Source organism: Bombina bombina, chromosome 1 (genome assembly GCF_027579735.1).
Source record: "Bombina bombina isolate aBomBom1 chromosome 1, aBomBom1.pri, whole genome shotgun sequence".
In the NCBI taxonomy this organism is placed as follows: domain Eukaryota; kingdom Metazoa; phylum Chordata; class Amphibia; order Anura; family Bombinatoridae; genus Bombina; species Bombina bombina.
In genome coordinates this window covers 92,824,522-92,851,876 of record NC_069499.1, presented here as the reverse complement: position 1 = coordinate 92,851,876, position 27,355 = coordinate 92,824,522, and the positions used below count along the sequence as shown (strand labels likewise).

Below are 27,355 nucleotides of genomic sequence, written 5' to 3'. Positions count from 1 at the left end.
GAATAATGATGAAAAAAGGATATTATCACTAGGTTTATCATTTGCTCCAACTACTACCCTTAACAAATTCAACACCCATATTCATGTAAAACAATTCATCAGGAAGTTAACACTAAAACGTTATTTTCTGAAGAATCCCATAGAAAGACAGGTAAATCCATCCAAATTCCCTAAAATTGTAACAGACAATGATGATAAAAGAACCCACACTAACCTTAGACCCATATCCAAATTCTATCCTTCATACGCCAAAGGATCTAACATAGAAACCTTTGAAAAAATGGTCCTAAAAGATTTAAAAGAATTTAACCCTAAAAAATCGAGGCCCAATTTTAATTTATCAAAAAAAGATAAAGACATTATAGATAAACTACAGAAAGACAAAGACGTAATTATAAAGCCAGCAGATAAGGGTGGGGGGGTTGTTATTATGAATAAAATTAATTATATAACCGAAGCAAACAGAATATTGAGTGACCCCAAAACATACAAAATATTAGAACTTAACCCGATCAATAAGATTAAGAAAAATTTACTTTGCATTTTGGAGGAGGGAAAGGATGGGGGTACTATTAATGATAATGAATTCAATTACTTGTATCCTGAATTCCCTAGAACCCCCATCTTTTACTTCCTCCCGAAAATCCATAATTATCTTATAAATCCTCTGGGGAGACCCATCATATCTGGAATAGGCTCTATAACATTCAATCTTTCCAGATATGTGGATATATTTCTTCAGAAATACGTTAAAAATCTCAACACCTATTTGAAAGATTCCACTCAAGTACTACAATTAGTTGAAAAAATTAAATGGGAAGAGAATTATTTTCTTGCAACTAGTGACGTTACATCCCTTTACACGATCATTGATCATGAACAGGGTTTAAGGGCCATTGAAAACACTCTGGAATCAGATAAAGATATGGATAATCATCTCAGAAAGTTCATTTTAAAAGGAATAAAATTTATATTAGAAAACAATTATTTCGAATTCAATGGTAGATATTATCTTCAACTAGAAGGTACCGCGATGGGCACGAGGTTCGCGCCAAGTTATGCTAACATATTCATGGGAGATTGGGAGGATCACTTCCTTATGTCACATGAATTTGGCGCGGACCTCGTGCTCTTCAAGAGGTATATAGATGATATACTAATAATATGGAAAGGTTCGGAAGAAAACCTGAAATTGTTCTTTCAAGCGATGAATACCAATGATAAGGGTCTTCATTTCACCTACCAATATAGTAAAACTTCCATTTCTTTTCTAGATTTAGAATTATTCGTAGATGAGGGTAGTTTAGCTTCTAAAACATTCTTCAAACCAATAGACTGTAATGGGTATGTACATAAGAAGAGTTGCCACCATGAAAGATGGAAAGGCAATATACCCATAGGCCAATACCTTAGAATTAAGAAAAATTGCTCTAAATATACAGACTTTGAGACCCAGGTGAATGTCCTCCAACAGAGATTTTACGAAAGAGGGTACAGTGAGCAAGAACTAGAAGGAGCCATGACTAGAGCCAAAACAACAGAGAGAAGTTCTCTCTTACAGTATAAAGATAAAAACACATCAGCCATCAGGGAGAATAAAAATGAGTATGATGTAGCACTAATAACAAACTATAATGATGATCACCAAATATTACGTAAAATAATTACAAAACATTGGCACATAGTCAAAAAAGACCCCTTGATAGGAGATCTCCTAGCATACAAACCTAAAATCATTTTTAGAAAAGCTAGAAATCTAAAGCAAATTCTAGCTCCCAGTGTCCTAAAGAGAGACAATGTCACTATGGCAGATCAAGATCTCAGAGGGAATAATCTAAAAGGTTTTTTTCCCTGCATTTCATGTAGGGCTTGTAGGTATAGTAGCAAAATTAGCTCCATTCAGATAACAGGGACAAATATAGATTTTAAAATTAAAGATATTATAAGATGTTCTCATAAAGGCATTATATATCTTTTAAAATGTTCATGTGATTTATTTTATATTGGAGAGACCACCAGATTTTTACGTGACAGGATCAGGGAACATCTCTGCAATATTGAAAAAGGGAATCTAGACACCCACTTATATAAACATTTTAGAGAGATCCACAAAAATAATTTACAGCATTTAAAATATTGGGGAATATGTAAGGTCAGAGGAGATTGGAGAGGAGGGGACTTCGAAAGCAAAATACTCAAAAAAGAAGCCGAACTAATCTACAAATTTGATACCCTTTTCCCTCGAGGTCTCAACTCAGAGATAGACCTATCCCCTTTTTTAGGAATTAAGATATAATATATTTACAATTAATATATAGACAATATATGAAAATATCCCAAATCCCATATGAAAACTGATAACAATTACTCTAGAATGTATAAAAGATAAATAATTCCTTAGAACTTCAGAATTTTTTTTAAAAAAAATGAATTTTATAACATTTAGTAATCAAGAAAAGGTTTTATAGTTCGATTAATTTACTACAAGGTTATATATAACGAAAATCATCTTTATTCTTCAGCACCATTTAATATCCAATTATGATAAGCTGACGCCCAAAGAATTCTAACAAATAATTTCTTTGATCATTTCTATTCTTTATGTACTAGATAAATTAAACTGTCTATCTCAATAGATATGAAACTCATTAATTCTTAATAAAATACCACCTTTGGTTTTACCACCTTAATCGAGTTCCACCACCTTAACTGTTTATTATGTGTATCAGCTTTTATTGATTTAACGGATGACCCAATTCAAACGAAGATAACATACCACCTTAAGTATAAATAAGCTTTATCATAATTCCACCTTTAATTGAAAATCTTACAACCAATGAACACAATCCAAGGATCATTTAAACTCTGTCCCGGGAACGAACCAGTATCTTGAAAAAGCCCTATCGGGTGAAACGCGTAGACTTACTTGTGTTGTTCCCCACAAAAGACTTTACTCTATCTTTAAATCTAGGTACCTAGTTTAAATCTGTAACCCGCGCGTGATTCACGCTAAGTGCGGGTCTGTGGACTTTTCATTATCCCCTTGGAAATCCTACAATATCTGACATATGGAGGTTTGAAAAAACAAGCTGTCTCCAATCACGCTGACCGGGTTCAGCCGATTCAAGCTTAGGAATTTTGGAGCAAAGGAAGCAGTTTCCAATCACGCTGACCTGGTTCAGCCGACTCAAGAAAGTAAGAAAAGTTACTAACACTTTGGAGATATTGCTTACTTTTGTTAATCTCCAAAAGTGTAAGTCATCAAGCCGCTATTACAATCATTTGGAAGAGTGTGAGTATAACCTGAATAAGGTGTTCAACATGATCGCTTAACTTGTATGAAAAATCCTACTATATTAACTCCACGCTGACATTTTCCGCTGAACTATAACATTTTTTCGATCAGTTAACACAAGAAACTTTGTCACAAAGACTGTGAAGATCTCACTGCTGAACTATATTAACATTATAACAATCTTGCTGCATCTTTTTACAAAGCTCAAACATTTTTAACTAAAATAAAAACTAAAAATATTTTTTCCATATTTTTATATTTTTAAGGTGGTAATCCAATTTTTAAAGGGAGACGTCCCTTCTATTTTTTAATGTGTAATGTTGTAATTGTATTTTAATGTGAGTAAAGGTATTCATTTCAATTTCATTTGTATCCCCTGTTATTTGACTAAATGTGGTGAGAACTTAGCTCTTAGCGCCCTCTCTTTTTCTCATAATTTTGTTTTCTTCCTGACAGTCCTGGGGTGACTGTTTTAGAGTGGCCTTGTTCTCTTTTAGCTATTAGCGCTAAACTTCTGTGTTTTTCCATTCACCTAGCAGAGCCTGGTGACAAGTAACGGAGAACAGAACTAGTAAGTAGCAGCAGAATATCAGACTGAGCAGGACCTGGAACTGCCAAACCCAGGGATACCGCACAGCATCTCAGCCTGCCGCATGAAGATTCTGTACTATGGACTGATCTCTCTTGAGACAAAAAGTAGGAGAGTTTTGGACAGCCAGTAACCAAAGCTGGGGCAGCGAGTTCAGCTACAGCCGCGTCCCGCATGCTGAAGTACACATACCGCCGTCATAGACTCATAGCCGATTTTAAAAGTCTGCGTAAGAGAAACATTTCTCATATCTACGGTGAGGAGGCTTTTCACTCATAATCTAGATGTGTGAGAAATGTTTCTTTTATTATGCAGACTTTTGAAATCTTCCAGGCGGTCACCTCAAAATTCACTCGTGGTCCACTGGTAGACCGCAATCTACCTCTTGCCCACCCCTGCCTTACAGAAACCTGGGGATGCTTAACTAAACTTGGCAGATTATTTCTTATCAGCAGAAGTGATAATAGATGTTTAAAAATTTGTAATAAATTTGCTTTTTCTGGGTGTTCCAAAGTTCCACATGAACTTTTAGAGTAACACAAATAACAAATAAATGCCAAAATGTAAATTAACTTATAAAGATTTTCTTTTCTTTTTTTTTTTTACTGAACAGTTTCTTTTTTTCCTAGTAATTGTTATTGCTCTAAAACTTGAACTAATTAAGTGATTGAAACAAAGGCCATCTTCACTTGAATTTAAATGGAATGTCAGAACCAATGTTAAGGGGAACATTTGTTCTACAATTTAAATGCCATAATTGCATCATTTTCCTGTAGAAGGCAGCAGTCCTATTTATTTTCAATGTATTATAAGCCCTAACTGGTATTCAAGTAATTAAACGACATAAATCCTTATAACTTTGCATCTCAGATCTTCAAATCTTGGCGAAATCTGCTCAATCTTTTTAATAGCAATGGGACATTGACTACCAATAAACATATTTGTAACTGTTAGCTTTAGATTAAAATTCTAATTTTCTTACCTTTGAAGAGTATGTAGTTCAGAAGCAATAATTTAGCTTGGGGATCAAGATCATGGACAGCTTCTTCAATTTTCCCTTCTGTTTTATTCTTCACATACTCATTAATCTGTTGCTCTGCAACCTTTGGCTTTGGGAAGTCAGCAGTAAGGACTTCAGCATGGTAGTGATGCTCCACTTCGTGAACAAAACTCTTCAGGAGATTTAACTTCTCTTGTACAAAGGCAGCATTTCCTATGTTGACTTGAAGATTGCTCTTTGGTTTGTTCAATGCCTCAATGAGATGTTCAAATGCTTCATGTATCTCTTCTGCTTGTAGGTTTGTTTCATTCAGTCTCAACCCTTCTAAAATCTGTTTGTGTGTTACAGACTTAGCACCCAAGGACAACATGGCAAATGCTGTAGAAATGCTTATTGGTGAGAAAACCATGTTTTCTGGACCTTGATCTTCATGACTGGACACCAAGTGTTTGAACAGATCTATAGCAAATTGTGCATTTGATGTTGCTATTGCTTCAAGTGCTTTTGTATGTTTTTCTTCATTGTGTTCACTTTTTTGCTCTTGTGTTATGTCATGTGAGGCCTCGTGGTCTAACGCAAGACCCAGAGCGATAGATAGGCAGAGGAAGGGAAGAACATTCATCTTTCTTTAACTGTAGAGTTGTATCTATAGGATTACAATTATAATGTTTGAGTAAGTAATTGGATAATATAATCATACTTTGCAACCTTGCAACTGAAAGTGGATAACTGTCAATCAGTAAATAAATACTATAAACATAGATACTTAAAATATATATACAGGTATGCATTGCTTAATGTCCATACCTGTATATACCTGTGAAATAGGACATTATGTGATTTAGATGTTGTGCGAACACCATACTATGGGCTAGATTATGAGTGGAGCACAAATTAGCAATCCCGCTCTAGTGATAATATTGCTAGATGGAGGCTATTTGCGAGTGTTGGGTTGAGCTTGTATTATGAGTTAAAAATAAAAGAAGGTTTGCATGTGATCGAAAACCCGATGCGCACAAAAAAATTATTACAACTGAGTTAACCTCCAGGCTTGCTAAAATAGCCCGGACTTGGTGGTGAGATAGCGCTATTGAAAAAGTCACCCTCATAGAAAGACCAGTGACGTACAGGGTACATCGCTGGTCGTTTAGTGGTTTAATATATATATATCTGATACTGTTTATGTAACATACATATCTATACCTATATATCTTTTTCTTCTATTTTTTTTATTTTGAAAAAGCTTTATTTAAGATATAGCAGACAGTATAAACATGTTACTGTGATCATACAAATGAAAAGTTCAGCGTGATTGAGACCACCCAAAAGAGGGTCTCATTACAAACTTGTCTGCAAAAATTCAACATATAACCATAAAATACTGCAGGAAGACGTGAAAATATCATCTGTAGAAGAGTTGAAATGTTTCACTCGATCTAAAGTGGTTGGGAATGCGGAGAAGATTCTAAGGAAGGAGAGGTGTGGTCATGTTGTTGGTGATACTTGATTTAGGTATTCTTCCCAAAGGAAAAAAATGGATTGATAGTCATTCAGGCGTTTACTGTGTGTGTAGTGGTATTTTTCCAGCTTTAGGGAGTGGGAAGTTATCTCTCTCCAAATGTTAATTGATGGGAGGTGTGATGATTTACAATTTTTTGGGCTGTCTTTTTGCTGAGTTTACCATAATGGTCAGCAATGTGAGTCTCAATTTACACTTTATTTTAGTGAATTTATTGAAAAGGAAAAAAAAAACATTTAGGTCTAAGGTAATTGAGAGTGCCTTTTCTATTTCGGCCTTGATCATTAGCCAGTAGGATTGAGCGATGGGGCAAGTCCACCAAATATGAGTGTAAACGGGAAGGAGTGTAATACCATCGGCATAAGAATTTAACATTCATCTCTATGGTGTATATAGAAGAAGATGATTTGGTCATAGAGGAAAAGATATGTTGCCATGTTTTTAGAGTCTGGTGTGCACCTATCTCTTTTTTCCCATTTATCTGCGTAAAAAGGGAGTGAGGTGGTATAAGGTTGCATGAGAATTTGATATGAGGTTAAAAGGAGACCCTTATTTAAGGTTTCGCTGATGCAGATGTTCTCAAAATTAGTTAAGTTGCACATGAGTTGGGTTGTGTGCGGGTTACTTATGAGGAAATCTGATATCTGGGTGTAGCAAAACCAATTTTTATATGCAGGGCCTAAATGAGGGATAATCTCGAATTGGGGTTTGCTCATGTCTATGAGGACATGGCAAGGGATAGATTTGATAATATGAGGTTGCAGTATTGTTTTATCTGGCTGTTGGAAGGGGAAATCTAAGTTTTCTGAGATGGGGGAGGGTATTGTGGATATGTAGCTATGTTTTTTAATTAATTTATCCCATAAGTGAAAAGTTTCTGCAATAATTAACGAAAGATGGGTGGGTAGGTTCCTCGATTTCGGGGATAGCCAGCACTTGCTCCCAAGATGGTTTGTGCTGGACAGATGGTGTTCTAAAAGAACCCATTCTTTGTGTGATGATTGTCTGCACCAGTTGATGATTCTGGTGAGAAAAGTGGCCAATCTGTACTGCTGCAGGTCTGGGATTCCCAGGCCTCCTAGATCTTTCGGGCAGTAAAGTGTTGCGATTCGGGGTAGTTTATGCTGCCAGATTTATTTTTTGATCAGTTTTTGTATATTATGCATTAGTGACAATGGTAAAGGGATGTGGAGAGTCTGGAAGAGGTACAGTATCTTGGGAAGAAGGATCATTTTGACAGCATTGATCCTGCCTACCCATGACAAGGGTTTGTTGCTCCAAAAGCTTAGGAGAGCTTGTGTTGTTGGGGTTATTCCTTTAAAATTTGTGTCTATTAATGTGGTCTTGTAAGGAGATATATGTATTCCTAAATATTTGATAGATAGTTGCTGCGTGCGAAAAGGAACTAGTGTTTGTATTATTTTCAGTTTGTCCATCAGAAGTCCGATAGGAAGAAGTTCTGATTTGGAAATATTTATTTTGAAATCAGAGAAGGAACCATAGGTATGGAGGGTGTAGAGGAGGGGGGGAATCGAGGAGACTGGTTGTGTAAGTGTTAAGAAAATGTCATCCACGTATAGAGAAGTTTTATATTCATAGGGGTCGAATTTGAATCCTTGTTTAGTGGGGTTATTCCGGATATGGGAGGCCAAGACCTCCATAGCGAGGATATATAGTATTGGAGAGAGGGGGCACCCCTGTCTTGTACCGTTAGATATCCGAAATGGGGAAGACAGTGTATCGTTTAGTTTGACTTTGGCTATTGGTTGATTGTATAGTGAAATTTTTTTCCCTATGAAGGTCTGGTCGCGTCCCGCATGCTGAAGTACACATACCGCCGTCATAGAGTCATAGCCGATTTTAAAAGTCTGCGTAAGAGAAACATTTCTCATATCTACGGTGATGAGGCTCTTCACTCATAATCTAGATGTGTGAGAAATGTTTCTTTTATTATGCAGACTTTTGAAATCTTCCAGGCAGTCACCTCAAAATTCACTCGTTGTCCACTGGTAGACCGCAATCTACCCCTTGCCCACCCCTGCCTTACAGAAACCTGGGGATGCTTAACTAAACTTGGCAGATTATTTCTTATCAGCAGAAGTGATAATAGATGTTTAAAAATTTGTAATAATGTAATAGTGTTATCCTTTGTTTCCCTATAGGGAGTAAAGCCTGCTTGATTTAAATGAATTAAAGATGATAGTATATTGTTAATGCGGGTAGCAAGTATTTTTGTGTACAGTTTAATATCTGTGTTGAGAAGAGATATTGTGAAAATTCGCCGGTATGGTAGGTGGTTTCCCTGGCTTGGGGATAACTAGTACATGTGCCTCTAGTATGGATTGGGGGAAGGTATTGTTGTGAGACACTTCATTAAATAGGCGTGTGAGGTGCAGTGTAAGTGCTTATGAGAATGTGTAGTAGCACTTGTCTGACAGTCCATCAGGACCTGGACTTTTCCCATTGTTTAAAGATTTAATGGCTGCAAGCATTTCCTGATTTAAAAAAGGTTTGTTAAGGTCTTTATTCTGGTCAGATGATAGTGTGGGTAATTGTGCACTGGAAACGTATTCAGTCATGGACAAGGGCGTTGATTGTGTTGGCGTGTCCGTGTGGAGGTTATAGAGGGCGGAGTAGTAGTTGTGAAAAGATTGAAGGATATCCTTAGTAGTTTTAAAGGTGATTGAGGAGTTAGGTTGATGGATTTTGTATATGTGTGACTTTAATCTTTTCTTTTTCAGTGCCCTGTCCAGTAATTTGCCTGATCTGTTATTTTCGTAATAGAACATACTCTTTGTTTTGATGCGTAGTGCTTGATATTCAATTTGTAAAAAACTATCTAGTGCGAGTCTAGCCTTATGGAGGTCATTTTTTATAAGGGGGTCAGTTGGGGATAATTTATGGGCATGGTCTAGTCTAGCAAATGAGTCTGTCAAGTTCTTGTAGGATTGTCTTTGTGCTTTTAAATGTTGGGCTTTGAGCTTTATCAGTTCCCCGTGAAGCACACATTTGTGTGCCTCCCATAAGGTGTATTTGCTGTTGACAGAATGCTGGTTAAGAGTGAAGTATTCATCAATGGTTTTGCTAAGTTGTTTAACTGTGTCAGAGTTGTTGAGAAGGGTTTCATCAAGTCTCCATTGATATGATGTTAGGGGTGTGTTATGCCAGGAAAGTTAAAGTTTTATAGCGGAGTGGTCCGACCAAAATGTGGGAGAAATATCACACCTATTAACTAGGGCTAGTGCCGCTTGATTCAGAAGTATGTAATCAAGATGACTGTAACATTTATTAGGATGAGAAAAAAAGATGTAATCGCGTGTGTCTTGTTGAATGAAACGCCAAGTGTCATAGATGTTAAGGTCACTCATACCTTTCCATAGAGTGTTTGTAATTTTTTTTTATATTTTGATGTTGGGATTTGAGCTATCCTTAGAAGGGTGCAAGGGGATATTGAAATCTCCTGCTATAAAGGTAGGTCCTTTAGTGATATCTGTAATTTTGTTAAGGATGTTTTTAAAGAATGCGGTTTGATTGGTGTTTGGGGCGTATATATTTATAAGTGTGATGGGTCTGCCGTAAAGTAAGCCTACCAGGGCCAAATATCTGCCTTTGGAGTCTTTAGCAGATTGTATAAGCGTGAAAGGGATTGATTTGTTGATAAGGATGCTAACTCTACCTCTTTTAGAACTGTTTGAACTATGGTAGTGGGTGGTAAAAATCTTACCAAAATACTTAAGCTCTTTAAAGTGTGTCTCCTGGAGAAACAGGATATCCACATGTCTTCTGGATAGATCTAGCAGGGCTTTTGATTGTTTCTGGGGTGAATTTAGACCTTTTGCATTTTGGGAAAGAAGGGTTAACTTCTGCACTGCTTGTTTGGTATCGTTAGCCATTAATGTAGCGGGGGAGGTAAAGAGATATCTGGAAATTAAGGAAGGGGGGCCTCACTGTGATGCGGAGTATGTGTAAGAGTGAATGCTTTCCTGCGAATAAAAACAATATTTTTAACGTACATTTCAGTAATGAAAACATCATGATAAACAATGAAATATTAATGAAAATACAGAACATGAGGTTATCAATAAGGTAAACAAAGGGAAAAGAAAAAAAGGAAAAAAAAAACTCTCTTCCTATTATAGTGCATAAATGAGAGTAGGTAGGGGGTATGACCACTACTAGCCCTATAGTGTATAGATCTAGTTATATTGGTAGAGCAGAACATCCTGGCCAAGGGGAGTTTAGGACGGGAGGGGTAGGGGGATAGAGGGTTTGGAAGGGTGGGGAGGCTTGAACAGGGGTGAGAAGGTAGGTTGGGAGAACGGGAGTTATTGTACGAGAGTACAAGTAAATAAATATTTAAATAATTAAATACAGAGACCTGTAAAATGCAAAAGGGTTACAAACACATGGTACATTTACATTTACTTGCCCGATCTTGCGGTGAGCTTTTTTTTATGAGTCCATACAATATAACAAACAAAACAGGGGAAAAGAAGGTATGGTGTAAGCACTTCAGTTAGTAATCAAGTATTGACAAAGTCTCATCTAAACACTGCATAGTATAGACTATCAGATGCAAATAGTAAGGGTGTTCCCCTAGTCACCCCCACAATTTTGTACCCCGGGGTAGCAAAAACAGGCATATACAAGTCAATAATAAAATCCAAAATGACTCACCACTCCTGGGTTCTGAGCAAATTGCCTTGAAAACTTGAATGCTGTAGATATGTGCATAGGAGTCCCCTTGTAGAAATATTCACCTTTTAGACCAATGCCTGGGCTGCCTCCGTCCATCCCCGGCACCGCTTGCCGGTGCTCTGCAGTGTCCTACGTATCCCCTCAATAGGGATCAGTCAAATGCAGTGTTAAGCCCTTCCTCCACAGTTAAAACGAGTACCTGTGCTCACTGTTGGCCATATGAACTCCAAGCTGTAAATAATATTACAGGAGCACCACAGTAGTGGGTAAAATTCAAATGCTTTATTGAAGTTCAATAGGGTATCATTACCCCTGGGTAAAAAATACAGAGATTTTAACAGATGAAAAAGAAAAAGGCTGACCGGTTTCAGCTACTGCCTTACTCCTAGCCTGCTTAAAACTGTTCACTAGCTTCCAGTTTAAAACCTATCATCTGTTCAACTATTGGTTAAGGGGTACACACCCCTTATCTGCTTCCACCAATCGGACAAGTTTCCTACCCCACCTTCAATCTCTACCGAACTGCCTAATAAAGTTCATCATCTTATTAAACAATAAATGTTAAATAAAGAATGAGAAAGCTACCTGTGTAATCAAATGTAGTCTGCCCATTTATATATAAGTGTTGGGCTTACTCTGATCGCTATAACATTCCGTGACTAAAAACTAATTAGAATCTACCGGTTCTTTTGCTGCTTTACTCTATGATTACATGCGAAACGTCACTTGTATGTAAACCACTCCCATATATTTTCTCCCTCCAATCCGGATACATTATCACATAACAGCTGGGAAGGTAAACACTACCCCGCTCGAGGTCAGCCTGTGTCTAATGATGCGTCGTTCCTTATTTACTTTTTACTGATCGGCTCTCATTGGTCCAATGTTGAATGATTCGGCCAATGGGAATGCACACCTACATGTGCTTCACCCGAATGAAATCTTTCAATCGATCTCGGGTGAAGCCGGCCAGACCAACAGTGCTCTCACCATATCCCTTGCCAAACAGGAAACTTGTCCGATTGGTGGAAGCAGATAAGGGGTGTGTACCCCTTAACCAATAGTTGAACAGATGGTAGGTTTTAAACTGGAAGCTAGTGAACAGTTTTAAGCAGGCTAGGAGTAAGTCAGTAGCCAAAACCAATCAGCCTTTTTCTTTTTCCTCTGTTTAAATCTCTTTTTTTTTTACCCAGGGGTAATGATACCCTATTGAACTTCAATAAAGCATTTGAATTTTACCCATTACTCTGGTGCTCCTGTAATATTCTTTGCAGCTTCCATACAATATTCCAAGTCTTTACAAACTAATGGCGAAGGAGTTGCTAGGTGGAGCGAGTAGAAGAAGCAGGACTGGAGGCGGCTAGGCTCCTGGGTGAGACTGCATTTGGTTTATTCTTTTTCTGTAGGACGGTATGCCATGATTCGGCTTGTGGGTGATGTCTCTTGGGTGAAGAAGACGTGGTCTGGGCAAGTAAGGAGGACCCAGAAGGGGGTCTAGGTCCAGTGTGGAACAAAAATTTGAGATATCTTCTGGAGTCCTACATATGTGGTGGGAATTGTTCCTGATGGTCCAGATGTGCATCGGGAATTCCCAGCGGTATGGGATCTTTTTATTCCGTAATAAGGTGGTGATTGGAGCGAACTCCTTCGCTGTAGTGTCCGTGTCGAGAGGTCCTGGAAGAATTGCAAAACATTTCCTCTAAATCTAACGGGTTGATGCTTTCTGGATTGTGATAAGAGCATCTCTTTTTCTTGGAAACTTTTGAAGCGGATTACGATATCTCTGGGTGGCGCTGAGTCTGGTGGTTTAGGCCTTAGAATTCAACGTGCTCTGACCTAGAGGATCTCTGTTGTATGAGAGGGATCCTTTAGATGTTGAAACAAGGCTGGGAGATAGACTGGAAAGTCCCTTGGTAATACAAATTCAGGTACACCTCGAATGTGTATGTTTTTGCGCCTGCTGCGGTTTTCCAAGTCATCTAGTTTTTCCTGGAGTGACTCTATGGTTTCTTGTTGTGAAGTAAGTTGTTCCGTGAGATGCTGAATATCCTCTTTCATGGTGTCTTGGTTGCCTTCCAAGGTTTCCACCTGAAAGACAAGTGTAATGTATATCCTGCTTCATCTCGGCTAATTCTTCTCTGATGCATGACCGCACTATGTCTGCGATATCTTGTTTCGTGGGGAGATTTTGCAAGAGTGATGTCGGCAATTGTGTGTCTCTTACTTGGGGCCTGAAATGTTGCAAATCCTGAGCAGCGTTTGTCACAGGTTTTTCTTTCTGCTTATGATTGGTGGGAGACATATCTGTTGTGTCTGAACTTTGTAAGAAAGAGGACATATCTTTCTTTACTACTCATATGCAGCCTTTTAAAGAATAACAATATATTAAAACAGAACAGATATTAGAGAATAACAATAAGTAGCTAAGATGTGAGCTAGCTTATAAGTCCATGAAAAAATTTACCAATCAGAGAAGGAATAGTATCCATAAACTGACCAATATGCAGCCAATCCTCCTCTTTCTTTTGCTGCTCATCAATAAGATAAGTCATAGCAAAACGTTTCTCTGAATTTATAACTGTGTAGTAGGATTATTTATTTATTGTTATTGTTAATTTTGTATTATTTTTCTATATATTTTATTCCATCTATATTTACTTTAACATTACGGTCCTGTTTTTCTTCTCTGTTGTTATTTTTTCAAACATTTTTTCTCCTTTTTTTATTTCTTTCTATTCCATTTTTTATTAATCTCCTTCCTTGCCTGCAATACTTTTTCTTTGTTGCCCGGGTAGAACGATCCTTTACCTTTTTTCCCCCCGGTTTTGTTTTCTTAGCCTTCAGCCGTTTTCGGCCATTTCACTGTGCAGTTTTTTCCTCTGTTAGATGCACGCGACTTCTGCCGCCATTTTGGGGGCGGTCCTGAAGCTTTTTCCCGCCTCTCCCTGCTGACATCGGAGAGAGACGCTTCATTATGGCTCCGTCTAAATAGTGAACACTTTGTTGCAGTTTCGCTGTGTTTCCCATACTGTTACCTCACAAACCTGTCAATCTTCATTGTTTTTACAGCTTGTGGTGATTTCTTTGCCTCCGTTGCCACCTTGTGGCTTACTATGATAAATATTTCAAACTAATGTTAAAAAATATTTTCTGAGCAAAAATTGTTACTTCTACCTGGTAGATTTGTGTTCTTATATATTAACAGCTTTTATATAGTAATTATTATATTCATTGATACGTAAGTTATTTTAGTTTCATATAATTAAATACTTTATTAATTATCATTTCAGAACCTGCAGTATGTTCTAACCCATTAACTGCACAAACTGTGCAATCTATGATAGATTATTCTATGAATAATTTATTTAATAAAATGTCATCATTAATGGGCATAAAAGAAACTAAAAAGTCCTTAAAGAGAAAGAATCCATCTATTGCTCTTAAAGCAAGTAGAAAACTTATTTCAAAATCACGTCAGTTACTTTCTGACACAAATATTCCTCACAGCAAAGGAACTAAAACCGCTGTTAAAAGAACCCTACACCCCAAGTGTACCCAAATGGGGGATTCTACCTTAAGTCCAAAACAAAAATCTAAACTTAAATCTGTTGAAAAAATGCTTTCCTCAAATTCTAATTCTTCTGATGAGGAAAATTATACTGATATTAATTCAGATTCCTTATATGATTCTGATGATTCTAATTATTCTCCAGCTGTTAAATGACATAAGAAAATGTCTAAGAAATTTATAAATTTTGAGGAGGAAGAGACGGAGTTTACTGACTGTTTAGGTAACCCCAGATTCAATCCAGATGAATTACATCATCCCCGTTCTGCGGAATGGTGTCCGTCTATTGACATTGCAAAATTGATAGATTCCCAGTTAAGAAAACCTTTAAAAAAGAAAACCCAAAATAATATGAGGACAGAATGTCCTCGCCCCATACTTCCCAAAAATGCTGCTCTCACCCCTGAGGTTGATCCCAAGATTTTAAAATGTATTGGTGCCCCAGGGTATAAACTCAAGAAAGGTGTCGACAGATCGTGGAGGATCTGCCAAGATAAGTTATTGGATAATGTGGGTCCTCTATCTAAATTATTCAAAATGTCAGAACTTGGAGTCGCAGAAAATTCTCCTCTAGACCCTTATATTGTCCTAGAATGGGTCCAAAGACTCCTCTCTTTTATAGGCAACACTAATACAGGGAGTGAAAAAGGAGCACAAGCAGCGGTTCAATGCACAAAATTTTTTTTATTTACAAGTGCCAAACATAGCGCACTTCATTGTGTTTTAGCCAGGTAATGAGTAAGGCTGTAAGCTGAAACGCGTATACCTGTTTCTTAATGCTAGTCTCATTGATTTTTGTCAGTATTTACCCCGGGGTGTGTTATCCCCTCTCACGGTTCTGTTTTGCTTGACAAACGTGTTAATTTTCTTCACTCTGAGCGCCAAGGCGCTATGTTTGGCACTTGTAAATAAAAAAATTTTTGTGCATTGAACCGCTGCTTGTGCTCCTTTTTCACTCCTTGTTCTCATTTGACCGGCCCCTAGTGCAGCACAGCAGCCAGGTATTGCACCAATTCACCTGACCGCATTATTACGCCCATCACCTGGGACACTAACGGAAGGAGGAGCTACCCACCGCAGCCATCAGAGCTCACTCAGGTTTACCGCAGGAGCTGGATACCAACTGAATCAGACGTCCCATACACAGTAAGGAGAACGGATATATTGCCGCAACGGACTGTCGTTCAGGATCCAGCAGTACACAGGTATGAGGTGTGGACTCTTGGCATATATTTACTAGACATCTAGTGTTGTTGCATTTCATTCTTACATATGTGCATCTAGCGGTGGTATACGAACCTCACCGGTCCAAGCCTGAGGGAGGGAATACTCACTGGACCTGGTTATATAATCCTGTCAATATTTAAACATTACATGTATTGTGATTTTGGGAGCTAGCTGACCAACACACTGCTCTTAAGTGGATTGACACACATCACCGCGGTTACTCTCTATCTAATTGACTTTCCCTTGTTTTCTGTTTCAACACTAATACAGCTTTATTCCTTGAAAGACGGTGCAATACTTTGCGCAAGATTGATCCAAAAATATGTGATTTTGCCTCTAACGATATTGCCTCTGATGTCAATGGCCTTTTGTTTGGGGACTCTTATTTAAAAGAATTAAGCCAATATGTCAATACATTCTCTAATTTGAATAAAGTTAAGACCTCGGTTAAGATTTTTTTTTATTCAAACCAAAATTTCTCTGACAGGGCCAGGAGAGGCAGAGGCCGTCAACCATTCTTATCCAGATCTCATTATTTTTGGCAAAACCCCAGATTTTGTTATCGAATCCGACGCCAGTCTTTCAGTCTGGGGAGCTTGTTGTGGTCCCTCCATCACAGGTGGCAAATGGACTCTGGAAGAGAAACGCTTTCATATCAATTGTTTAGAATTATTGGCTGGCTCGTTTGCAGTCAAAAGTTTTGCCAATTTTTCTTCTCCAGTCTCTATTCTCCTGCGTATAGACAATATTTCTGTGGTGCAGTATCTCAATCGTTTGGGAGGCACCAAGTCCAGAGACTTGTCCAATATCACCAAAGATTTTATTCATCTTTGTTTGGACAGGAATATTTCGGTCAAAGCAGAATACATTCCAGGTCAATCAAATTCAGCGGCGGATTGGGGTTCTCGTCATTTAACGGATTTCAGCGACTGGAAATTGGACAAGAGTTTTTTTCTCTCCCGCCAATCTCTCAGGGGTCCCTTTTGTTTGGATATTTTTTGCATCCAGGACCAATTTTCAGATTCTCCCTTCAGCTGGCGTCCAGATCCGGAAGCAGCGGCCATAGATGCTTTTCTTCATCCGTGGCCTCTCCAGGGAGCTTATGCATTCCCTCCCTTTTCAATGATTCCGAGGACAATTTCAACGGTTTGCAGGGATCTCCTATGTTTAACGATTGTGACCCCTCTTTGGCCGACTCAGTCTTGATACCCCTCTCTTTTGGAAATGTCCATCAATCTCCCAATTCTGTTTCCACTATTTCCCCATCTTCTCACGGATCCAGAGGGCAATTTTTACAATCTGGTTCTCCAAGGATCTCTTCTTCTGGTGGCATGGACGATCTCAGGGGACCCTGGACTCTCCAAGGCCTTTCGGATGGAGCTTTGTCACTCATTCAAGAGTCTTGGGCCCCAGGTACTCGTAGATGCTACTTAGCCGCCTGGTCTAAATGGACTAGCTGGTGCTTGCGGAAAAATGTGGATCCCATTTCTTCAGATTTAACTGATATCATTAATTACCTATCTCATCTTTTTGAGTTAGGTCTAGCTTACCGAACTATCAACGTCCATTGCTCAGCTATTTCTGCTAGGCATAATTTGATTAATAATCTTTCCGTCGGTAAACACCCTTTGATTTGTAGAGTTCTCAAGGCCATCAGATTGAAACGTCCTCCAATTCCTAAACATGAGTTTTTCTGGGACGTGGATTTAATTTTTTCTCTTTTCAAATCTTGGCCAGATAATGTTTCTTTATCTCTGAAACAACTTTCATCTAAACTCGCTACTCTTCTTTGTTTAATTTCGTTTAGAAGAGTTTCTGATGTTAGGGCTTTAGATTGGAACTCTAAACGTTTTTCTCTAGAAGGAGTTACCTTTATTCTGTCTCGTAGAACTAAGACTCTTTCTACCTCTATTTTCTATCCTTATCTTCCTTCCGAACCTTCTCTTTGTGTGGTTGAATGTTTGAAATCTTATGAATCTAGAACTTTATCTTTCAGAAATTCTTCTAATAATCAACTTCTAATTTCCTTTGTTCCTCCTCATGCTCCTATCACTTCTACTTCCATCGCAAGGTGGGTTAAATAGGTCATGAAAGAAGCCGGGATTGATATTTCTTTCTCAGCTCATTCAGTTAGAGGTTCTGCTGCCTCGAAAGCCTTTTTAAAATCTGCTCCTCTTCAACAAATTCTGAGTGCAGCAGATTGGTCTTCTGACTCTATTTTTAAACAGTTTTATTTCAGACCCATTCAACATGCCTCACTTAATTTATTTTCTTAATATGCTTTAAACTTGCAAAATAGGAGTCTATGGTCTTGTAATAAAATTCCGATTATCCTAGTTTTTGAAGGTATAATCTAGATTTTATTAAAGACACAGAGACAAGTATTTTCCCTCCTCAATTATGTTGTTTATTCCCACCCCTTTTGACGTTTATATACTATTAATTATTTTTTGTTTTAACAGTTTCCATCTGAGCAGAATCCATTTCTCATATCCGGATTTTTACCTTCGCTTCAAGAGGGCACTCAAGATTCAATTAGATCCCAGACAAGTTCTCCTTCTTCAAGCAATTTCTTCAGTTCCAAGAAGCTCTTCAATCAAATCTTCTGTTTATTCTCCTTTATAATACTAGGATGTTTTGGTCTGTTTAGAATTTTTGTTGTTCTAAAAAAATTGTCCTTTATGATCATCAGTCAAGAAAGAGGAGGATTGGCTGCATATTGCTCAGTTTATAGATACTATTTCTTCTCTGATTGGTCAATTTTTTCATGGACTTATAAGCTAGCTCACATCTAAGCTACTTATTGTTATTCTCTAATATCTGTTCTGTTTTAATATATTGCTATTCTTTAAAAGGCTGCATATGAGTAGTAAAGAAAGATATGCAAAATACTCGTCTCTGTGTCTTTAATAAAATCTAGATTATACCTTCAAAAACTAGGATAAGGGAGCTGGATTGGAGTGATTTGGAGGTGAATGAGGCAGGATGGCCAGGATAATCGGCTGGATAAAGGGCTTTAGTGGCAGAGCTCTGGTGTTATGCTGCACTCATGTCAGCAGCTGGCTCCGCCCCCTATCTATACCTATATATCTATAGGAATCAATATATAGGTATAGGTATATACAGATATATAGAAATATGTATTTACAATAAAAGGGACATTATGCTGTAAGTGAAGAACATTGGAATGTTAAATATGTGCAGTAAAATGCAAAAATATTTAAATACATATGTGCACACATATATACACAGATATACATACATATACATATTTAGACATGTTCATGTATGTATTTCTATGTTAAAGTCTTTTGCATGTCTTTTTTTTTCCTAATAACTGAGCCCTCATATCTTTGAGCTCTTATAACTTTTTAATGCAGTCTCATTACTGCAAATCTGCATCTCATCTCATGTCCCTCTCCCTCTTGCTCATACTAGCTGCTGGTGACATCTCCCCTAATCCTGGTCCCCCACAACTTCCTAGCCTTGCACATCCAAGTGTGCCTTTCAATTGACTTAGACAATAAAACTCTGGTAACCGTAATCTCATTCCTCTTGCATCTAAAGCAACCACCCCCTTCACTTGTGCACTCTGGAACTCTCGTTCTGTTTGCAACAAGCTCACTTCTATCCATGACCTCTTTGTCTCCCACTTTCTCAACCTTCTGTTTCTCACAGAATCCTAGCTCTCTCCTTCAGACACAGCCTCCCCTGATGCACTGTCACATGGGTGTCTCCACTTCAGCCACACTCCTAGGTCTGGTAATAGACAAGGAGGTGGTGTTGGTATTTTACTTTCCTCTTGTTGCACCTTTCAATACATACAGCAATTCTCTTCCCTCACATTTTCTTTATTTGAAACACACATGATTCGCTTATTCTCTCCCCTCTATATATGTGTTGCAGTCATATACCGCCCCTCTGGATCCTCAACTCAATTTCTAGGTCACTTTGCTGTCTGGCAACCTTATTTCCTTTCCTCAGACACCCCTGCCCTCATTCTTGGTGACTTCAACCTCCCTCTTGACAATCCCACTGCAACCTCTGCAAAACAACTTCTGCAAATTACTTCCGCTTTCAGCCTGTCAGCACTCTCAAATTTCACAAACTCCCCTTTTCCTCTTTCTGACCATCATCTCCTCACTTGTAACATCACATCCATCCCCACAACTATCCCTCCTTCTACCCCTCACACCAAACTTCACAGAAGCATTAAGTCATTAGATCAGCAACAGCTTGCTAGCTCTCTCGAACCTCTCTTTTCCATCCCCTCCTTTTCCTGCCCTGACCAATCTATCTGCCACTACAACTCCACCCTTACATCGGTCCTTGACAATCTAGCCCCACCTACCATAGCTCGGAAATCACACACCCATCCCCAGCCCTGGCATACTCCTCAGACACGGTACCTACACAGATGTTCCAGTACTGCTGAGCGACACTGGAGAAAATCTCGTAGTTCAGCTGATTTTCTTCACTACAAATTCATCTTGAAATCCTACTATTCTGCCCTTAATCTTTATAAGCAACATTGCTTCTCTACTCTTATCTCTGCTCTTCCTTCAAACCCAAAACGTCTGTTCTCCATGTTCAATACTCTTCTCCGCCCACCACCACCTCCTATTACAACTTCTCTCTCAGCTCAAGATTTTGCCAGCCACTTCGATAACAAAATTGGCTTCATCAGAAATGAAATCAACTCTCAACATAATACCAGTCTCCCACCCCTTCAAAAGCTCACAATCATCCAAAACCCACATAACCATAAATTTAGCTTTTCTGTCCCTGTTGCCGTGGAAGAAGTTTCTGCCCTAATACTGTCCTCTCACCTCACTACCTGTCCCCTCGACCCCATCCCCTCACAACTACTTCCTTCCCTCTCTTCTACCCTTACCCCTATACTCACACACATCTTCAACCTCTCCCTCACCACCGGTATATTTCCCTCATCTATAAAACATGCACTGGTCAAACCTTTCCCTCAAAAAAAACCTTCTCTTGATCCAACCTCCCAATCCAACCACCGCCTTATTTCCCTACTCCCTCTTGTCTCAATGCTTCTTGAAAAGCTAGTATATGAACGTATATCCCATATCCTTACTTTAAACTCCCTCCTTGACCCACTGCAATCTGGATTTCTCCCCCATCACTCGACAGAGAAAGCAAATTTTAAGGTTACCAATGACCTACTTACAGCAAAATCCAAAGTACACTCCTCTCTGCTTATCCTCCTTGATCTGTCGGCAGCCATTGATAAGGTCAACCACCCTCTTTTGCTCCAAACCCTCCAATCCTTCAACCTTTGCAACACAGCTCTCTCGTGGTTCTCTTCCTGTCTGTTTAACCGTACTTTTAGTGTAGCCTTCTCTGGGGTATCCTCTGCCCCGTTACCACTTTTCTGTTGGGGTACCACAAGGCTCTATCCTTGGTCCCCTTCTCTTCTCAATCTAGGTTCCTTAATAAAGTCCCATGGATTTCAATATCATTTGTATGCTGATGACACCCAAATCTACCTCTCTGCACCAGACCTATCTCTTTCCTTGATAACCCGTGTCAATAACTGTCTTTCTCATATCTATCTTGTATGTCCTCCCACTAGCTTAAACTAAATCTCTCCAAAACTGAGCTCCTTATTTTCTCTCCTTCCTCCAAAATCTCCACTCCCCACTTCTCTATAACTATCGATAACTCCATCATTACCCCTACCCCGCATGCCTGATGCCTTGGGATCATACTTGACTCAGATCTTTCTTTCACTCCTCACATTCAGTCCTTGGCTAAAGCCTGCCTCTTCCACCTTAAAAAAACATCTCTAAAATTAGAAATTTCCTTACACAAGACACAATTAAGATTTTAATCCACATTCTCATCCTTTCCCGCCTCGACTACTGCAACTCCATCCTCTCTGGTCTCCCTAGCTGCCACCTAGCTCCTTTACAATCCCTAATAAAGGTTCCTGCCAGGCTCATCTTCCTTACACGTCCCTCTTCATCTGCTGCACCTCTCTGCCAATACCTTCACTGGCGTCCTCTTGCCTCCAGGATTAAACACAAAATTCTCACTGTGACATACAAAGTCCTCAACTGCACTGCTCCCCCCTACATCTCAGACCTTGTCTCCAGATACTCTCCCCCCCCGTCCCCTTCACTCTACTCACGATCTCATACTCTCCTCTTCTCTTGTTACCTCCTCACATTCCCATTTACAGGACTTCTCTGCTTCACTCCACAAGACTCTCCCCTAGTTTTGAAAGCTTCAAGACTCTACTATTCAGGGATGCATGCAACCTACGCTAACCTTTCCTAACTCCATTGCTATCCCCTTGAACCCCTAAACATGTAAGCCTATGAGCCCAGCTTTTTGTAGATCACCTTCATAAGAGCTGACTACAACAGTGCAGCTACCGGCAGGGCCCTCTACCCATTTGATTCTTATAAATGTTATTTTGTATACCACCTATGTTCATAGCGCTGCAGAATCTGTTGGAGCTCTACAAATACCTGATAATAATAATAATGCAATATATTTTTATCAGACGTTTTTTGTCTCGTGTAACCAGAGCATTGAAGTCATGCTAACCCAATGCTCGTTAAATTTGATTGCGCTCAAATGAACATGTTTACTTTCAACTCTTATGCACACAAAGAGACGTGAAATATCCCTTATCGCTCACACGCAACAGTTAATGCACCACTCATAATATAGCCCTATATATACGTACTTAGAAAAGTTATATGGAAAACTGTAGTGAACTTGTGTTGACTAAATACAGGTTTTGCGGCATTTGGGAGCCATGATGAACTTCACTGTAATGTATTTAAGAAAAAAAAATACACGGAGTGACAGATCATTACAAGATCAAGGTCCCTTTAAGATCAAATTATTTTATGACAGTCTGAAGAGCATTGAAACTGTATTCTATTTAATTATTTCCTGCCTACAAACATGTGTCTGTTTAAAATCAGCCTTTATATATTTCCCAGTACAGTTTAATTTTTATTTTCAATATACTTGGTATCCTTAGTTTTTAAAGAATATGTACACATCCTACACTACTGGGAGGTATCTGGTGATTGGTGGCTATACACATTCTTCTCTTTTCATTGGCTCACCAGATGTGTTTAACTATCTCCCAGTATTTGTTTATTTCATATGTGAATAATTCATCTGCAGGGGTTAAAAACACAGTTATATACAATCAATAGTAAAAAAATAAAATGCACAAACAGAGAATTTTCCTTCACTAATATCAGCTCACAGTGTGTACAATTAGCAAATGTCTATAATTTGCATAATTTGTAAAATACCTCCGCAATAATTTACAATTTTGAATAAACATTATACTCTTCATATATAAGTTGTTGTTTTGTGGTGTTTAAAACTGAGTTATATGATTAGACCAGGAAACAAATTGTTTAATAACAAGCCAATTTAACTTTAACCTTGAAAAATGATGTGCTGAAAAGTATCCTTTGCTGGACTGGAACAGTGCTATCAGTCTCCTTTCAAAGAATTAGTAAAATGTCCATGGTGTTGATGGGACAGTCTAGCCATATTGATAATTTGTGCTCCCTCCCCTTGAGTTATTTATGAGACAGCATTGATTGGCTAAAATGCAAGTCTGTGAAAAGAACTGAAATAAGTGGGCAGTCTACAGAGGCTTTGATACAAGGTAATACTAGAGGTAAAAAGTGTATTAATATAACAGTGATGTTTATGCAAAACTTGGGAATAGATAATAAAGGGATTATCTATCTTTGGAAAATGTTAAATTAATACCAAAGCACCAATTGAGGTTGGGTCTGAATAAATTTAGAACTACCCAATAAGTATAAAATTAAAACTTATTAATACATAACAGATAAACATGGATACTTCCAGTCTTGATAAAGGTCTAGGATAGACCGAAACGCGTCGACTGGTAAGCCTAATTCCAACAATTGTTTATTTTTCAAAACACTCTGCACTATTGTATGTTTCTTTATTATGATAGGAATATCCTGGGAATGTTTGTTTTTGAGAAAAACACACCACTCCCTTGTTTTGGATGCTGACACCTCCAACCTTTGGCTAAGGAACTTTAACACCTTAGGATTCACTGTTTGCTGTTATTTTGACTTTCTGCTAATTGATCCCCTTTTTGACTTTCTTTGAATTTGATTTTTTAACACAGTGTTCACAGATTTATAGATTATATAGATTATATATGTTTGGATTATGAATATCACATGGAATATGCACTATTGATTTAATTTGGATCAACATCATTGATTTTGTATTTGTATTTTAATTAATTGTTTTTTATCACCATTCACATCGTTACTACACATGAATTGTCATCATAAATGAATTGTTAGTACACAATCCCACTCACTATTTATTTATCAAATAACTTAACTAGTTATTAACTTCTTTTTTAAGACATTTGTTATTAAACACATAGTTGCAGCATTAAACACATAGTTGCAATCATTATTTCCGAATTTATCGCCACATCTAGAATTTACCCACTTCGCCGGTCACCTGTCCAAGAGACATCCAATTGTTTTTAAACTATATTGTTTTTAAATTCATTGTAGCATTGTAATATATTGTATTTTTTTAACTATTGCTTATGTTTTATGTTTGTAATTAACATGGATCCATGTTTATCTGTTATGTATTAATAAAATTTAAATTTTATACTTATTGGGTAGTTCTAAATTTATTCAGACCCAGCCTCAATTGGCGCTTTGGTATTAATTTAACATTTTCCTTATTATCTTTTTGACTACTAGGAATCAATTTTTCCAGAGCTAAAGGTCCTTTCTTAGGCATGCGCTTAGTGCACTTTCATTTTATATAGCCTGATTATCTCTCTTTTTAAACAATAAAATGTTTGGTGTAGACTGTCCCTTTAAGCCACTAAAAACCATGATAATTGGATTTTCAGAATGACTTTTCATTAATCTTAAATGGATATGAAACCCAAAATGTTTCTTTCATGATTCAGATAGAACATGCAATTTTAAACAACTTTTGGATTTTTACTTCAATTATCAGCTTTTCTGTGTTCCCTTTGTATCCTTTGTTGAAAAGCAGGTACGTGAGCTCAGGAGACGTTTCTGGATCACTATATGGCAGCAGTTTTGCTAGAAAGTTATCCATTTGCAAGAACATTAAATAGTAGCACTGTTTCCTGCCATGTAGGGCCCCAGATGCCTACCTAGGTATCTCTTCAACACAGAGAATCATGGGAACAAAGGAAATTTGATAATAGAAGTAAATTGGAAGCTTTTTAAAAATGGTATATTCTGTCTGAATAACAAAATCATTTTTAGGGGTTTCATATCCCTTTAAATAAACTTTTAAAAAAAATGCATTTGAAATATTTTACATGGCTCTTCAACTGGATTAAACAGCACAGACCTTCTCTGTGTTTCTACAGCTAACTTGTTGGTAACAGAAGTGAAATATGTTACTGAGACAACTCACAAAACTACATTTTGTGAAACTTTAACAACAAACACCCCTACTGGTCTGATTGCAAAATCATTTCATACATATAGAAAAATACAATTACTAATATATATTTTTTGTTATGCTAGATTTCATTTGACTTAACTTCTGTTATAATCCTTATGTATTGGTTCTTATTTAAAGACTCCTCACTTGGTATTTTAACCCTTTACTATCCTTTCCTTACCCTATCAATAAGCCACTCATCATTTATAATCCTAATACAATCAATAACCTCAACACACTTCATGAAGTTATTACTTTTACTGCACATTTACGCCATTAAACTGTAATCATGTATTTCTTTAGATTACAGAAGAGATCAGCATTTCTAAACCATTTACCTTAAGTAGACTGATGCATGAGCGGCGCCAGTATATTTATTTCAAACAAACACAATTTATACTCTCTGCAGGGTTATGTCCTCACCATTGTGCTGAATCATATAAAAAAGACTGTGCTGAATAAACAAGTATTGCAAAAATACAGATTTTTCAAATACAGTGATGAAATGTAGGTTTTCTGGTCATACTCAATCTTAAATTTACAGAGTTGTCAATAATTTACTTACAATCTTATTTGTTTTAATTCCCCTTTACTTGATAAATAATTTAGTTAAAGGGACAGTCTATTCAAAATTAAACTTTCATGACTCAGATAGGGCATGTAATTTTAAACAACTTTTCAATTTACTTTTATCAACAAATTTATTTTGTTCTCTTGGTATTCTTTGTTAAAATCTAAGCCATTGAAGGTTACCTCTTATCTCAATGCATTTTGACATTTTTTTCACAGTTAGGTACAAGGGGGTTCGATTATTCAAAGCCTTTGAACAGCCAATAGGATTTCAGTAGCTCTCATCCTATTGGCTGATTTGAATTTGAAGAATCAAATCAGCCAATAGGAATGCAAGGGACGCCATATTTAGTTGCGTACTTAAAATTCACTTTTCAGTGTACAGGGGCGATCGTACGAAGAGGATCCTCCACACTCCATGGTTCCGCGGTCACCGGTCTTTAGTTCCTCGGCCGATTGGAAGAAGACTTCACCGCCGGACTTCTTTTTATAGATTAGGGATTTGGCCGCTGAAAAAGAGCTGAATGCCCTTTTAAGGGCAATGTCCATACAAATGCTCCTTTAGGGGCAATGGGTAGTTTAGGATTTTTTAGTGTCATTTTTTTTTTATGGTCAAATAAGAATACATATCATAAAGCGGTAGTACATGGTGTTGATCATTACAAATAATAATAACTCAAACTTGCATCCATGCTATAACAGTGGGAACAAGAAAATAAAGGAAGAAAACATCTAGCACATCTCGTAATTTTATCATATAGTTTCCTGTTTCCCCTTTCCACAGATCTTAGTGTTGTTCCCTGAGCTTACCTTACAGTTGAATAAAGTTGCAAGATGCTAGGGAACTATCCAAAGTTGAATAATAATAAGAGAAACAACTGCGTATGTACTAAGTGATGATTGTTATCCCGCAGTGTATTTATATCAGATCTGGCAATGGCTGAATATCAGTATCGTCAGAGCTCTTTTACTATTCCCCATTATTTGAAGTAGAGGCCTCTCTAGGGCCTGTTCTTAGACTCGAGTATATTCCAGGGGTGTTTTCAAACATGAAACATAACGAAGAAGAAAATATTTATAAACGCCTAGCACCATATTTAAAGTTACTATGAAAATACTTATTTCTACTTAATACAGGTGCTCCGGTCAGGACTGGATATTATTTTAACATATAACTCACAGAGATAAGTAACCCTTTTTATGTGCTAAATATATAACTTCATAACGAAACACCTAGTAGTGCATCTGCATAAAACCTGTTCCCAGTTTACATACTTCACATTTTTTAACCTGAGTAACTGCATGCTCATACCTTCAACAACATATCAGGTGTCGCGCCCTAGGCAGAAAGCTAGATCATAAGAGTATTTTTCAGGCATTGCTCA

The 27,355-nt window shown here is 37.7% G+C and overlaps 1 protein-coding gene across 2 annotated transcripts in view; it reads right to left on the bottom strand.

The window, feature by feature from the left end:
• LOC128644881 (serine protease inhibitor A6) overlaps positions 1–26,928 on the bottom strand; it is a 49,730-nt gene extending 22,802 nt beyond the window's left edge. Inside the window, exons 1-2 of one of the 2 annotated variants that reach the window (XM_053697517.1) lie at positions 26,781–26,928; positions 4,867–5,530 (exon numbers count right to left, since the gene is read on the bottom strand). In XM_053697517.1, coding sequence (XP_053553492.1) covers positions 4,867–5,506 — 640 coding nt within the window. In that variant the 5' untranslated portion in view covers positions 5,507–5,530; positions 26,781–26,928. Of the gene's footprint in view, positions 1–4,866; positions 5,531–25,738; positions 25,845–26,780 lie in introns of those variants that run through there. The other variant, XM_053697516.1, reaches the window with a different exon arrangement.
• Positions 26,929–27,355: the final 427 nt, after the last annotated feature.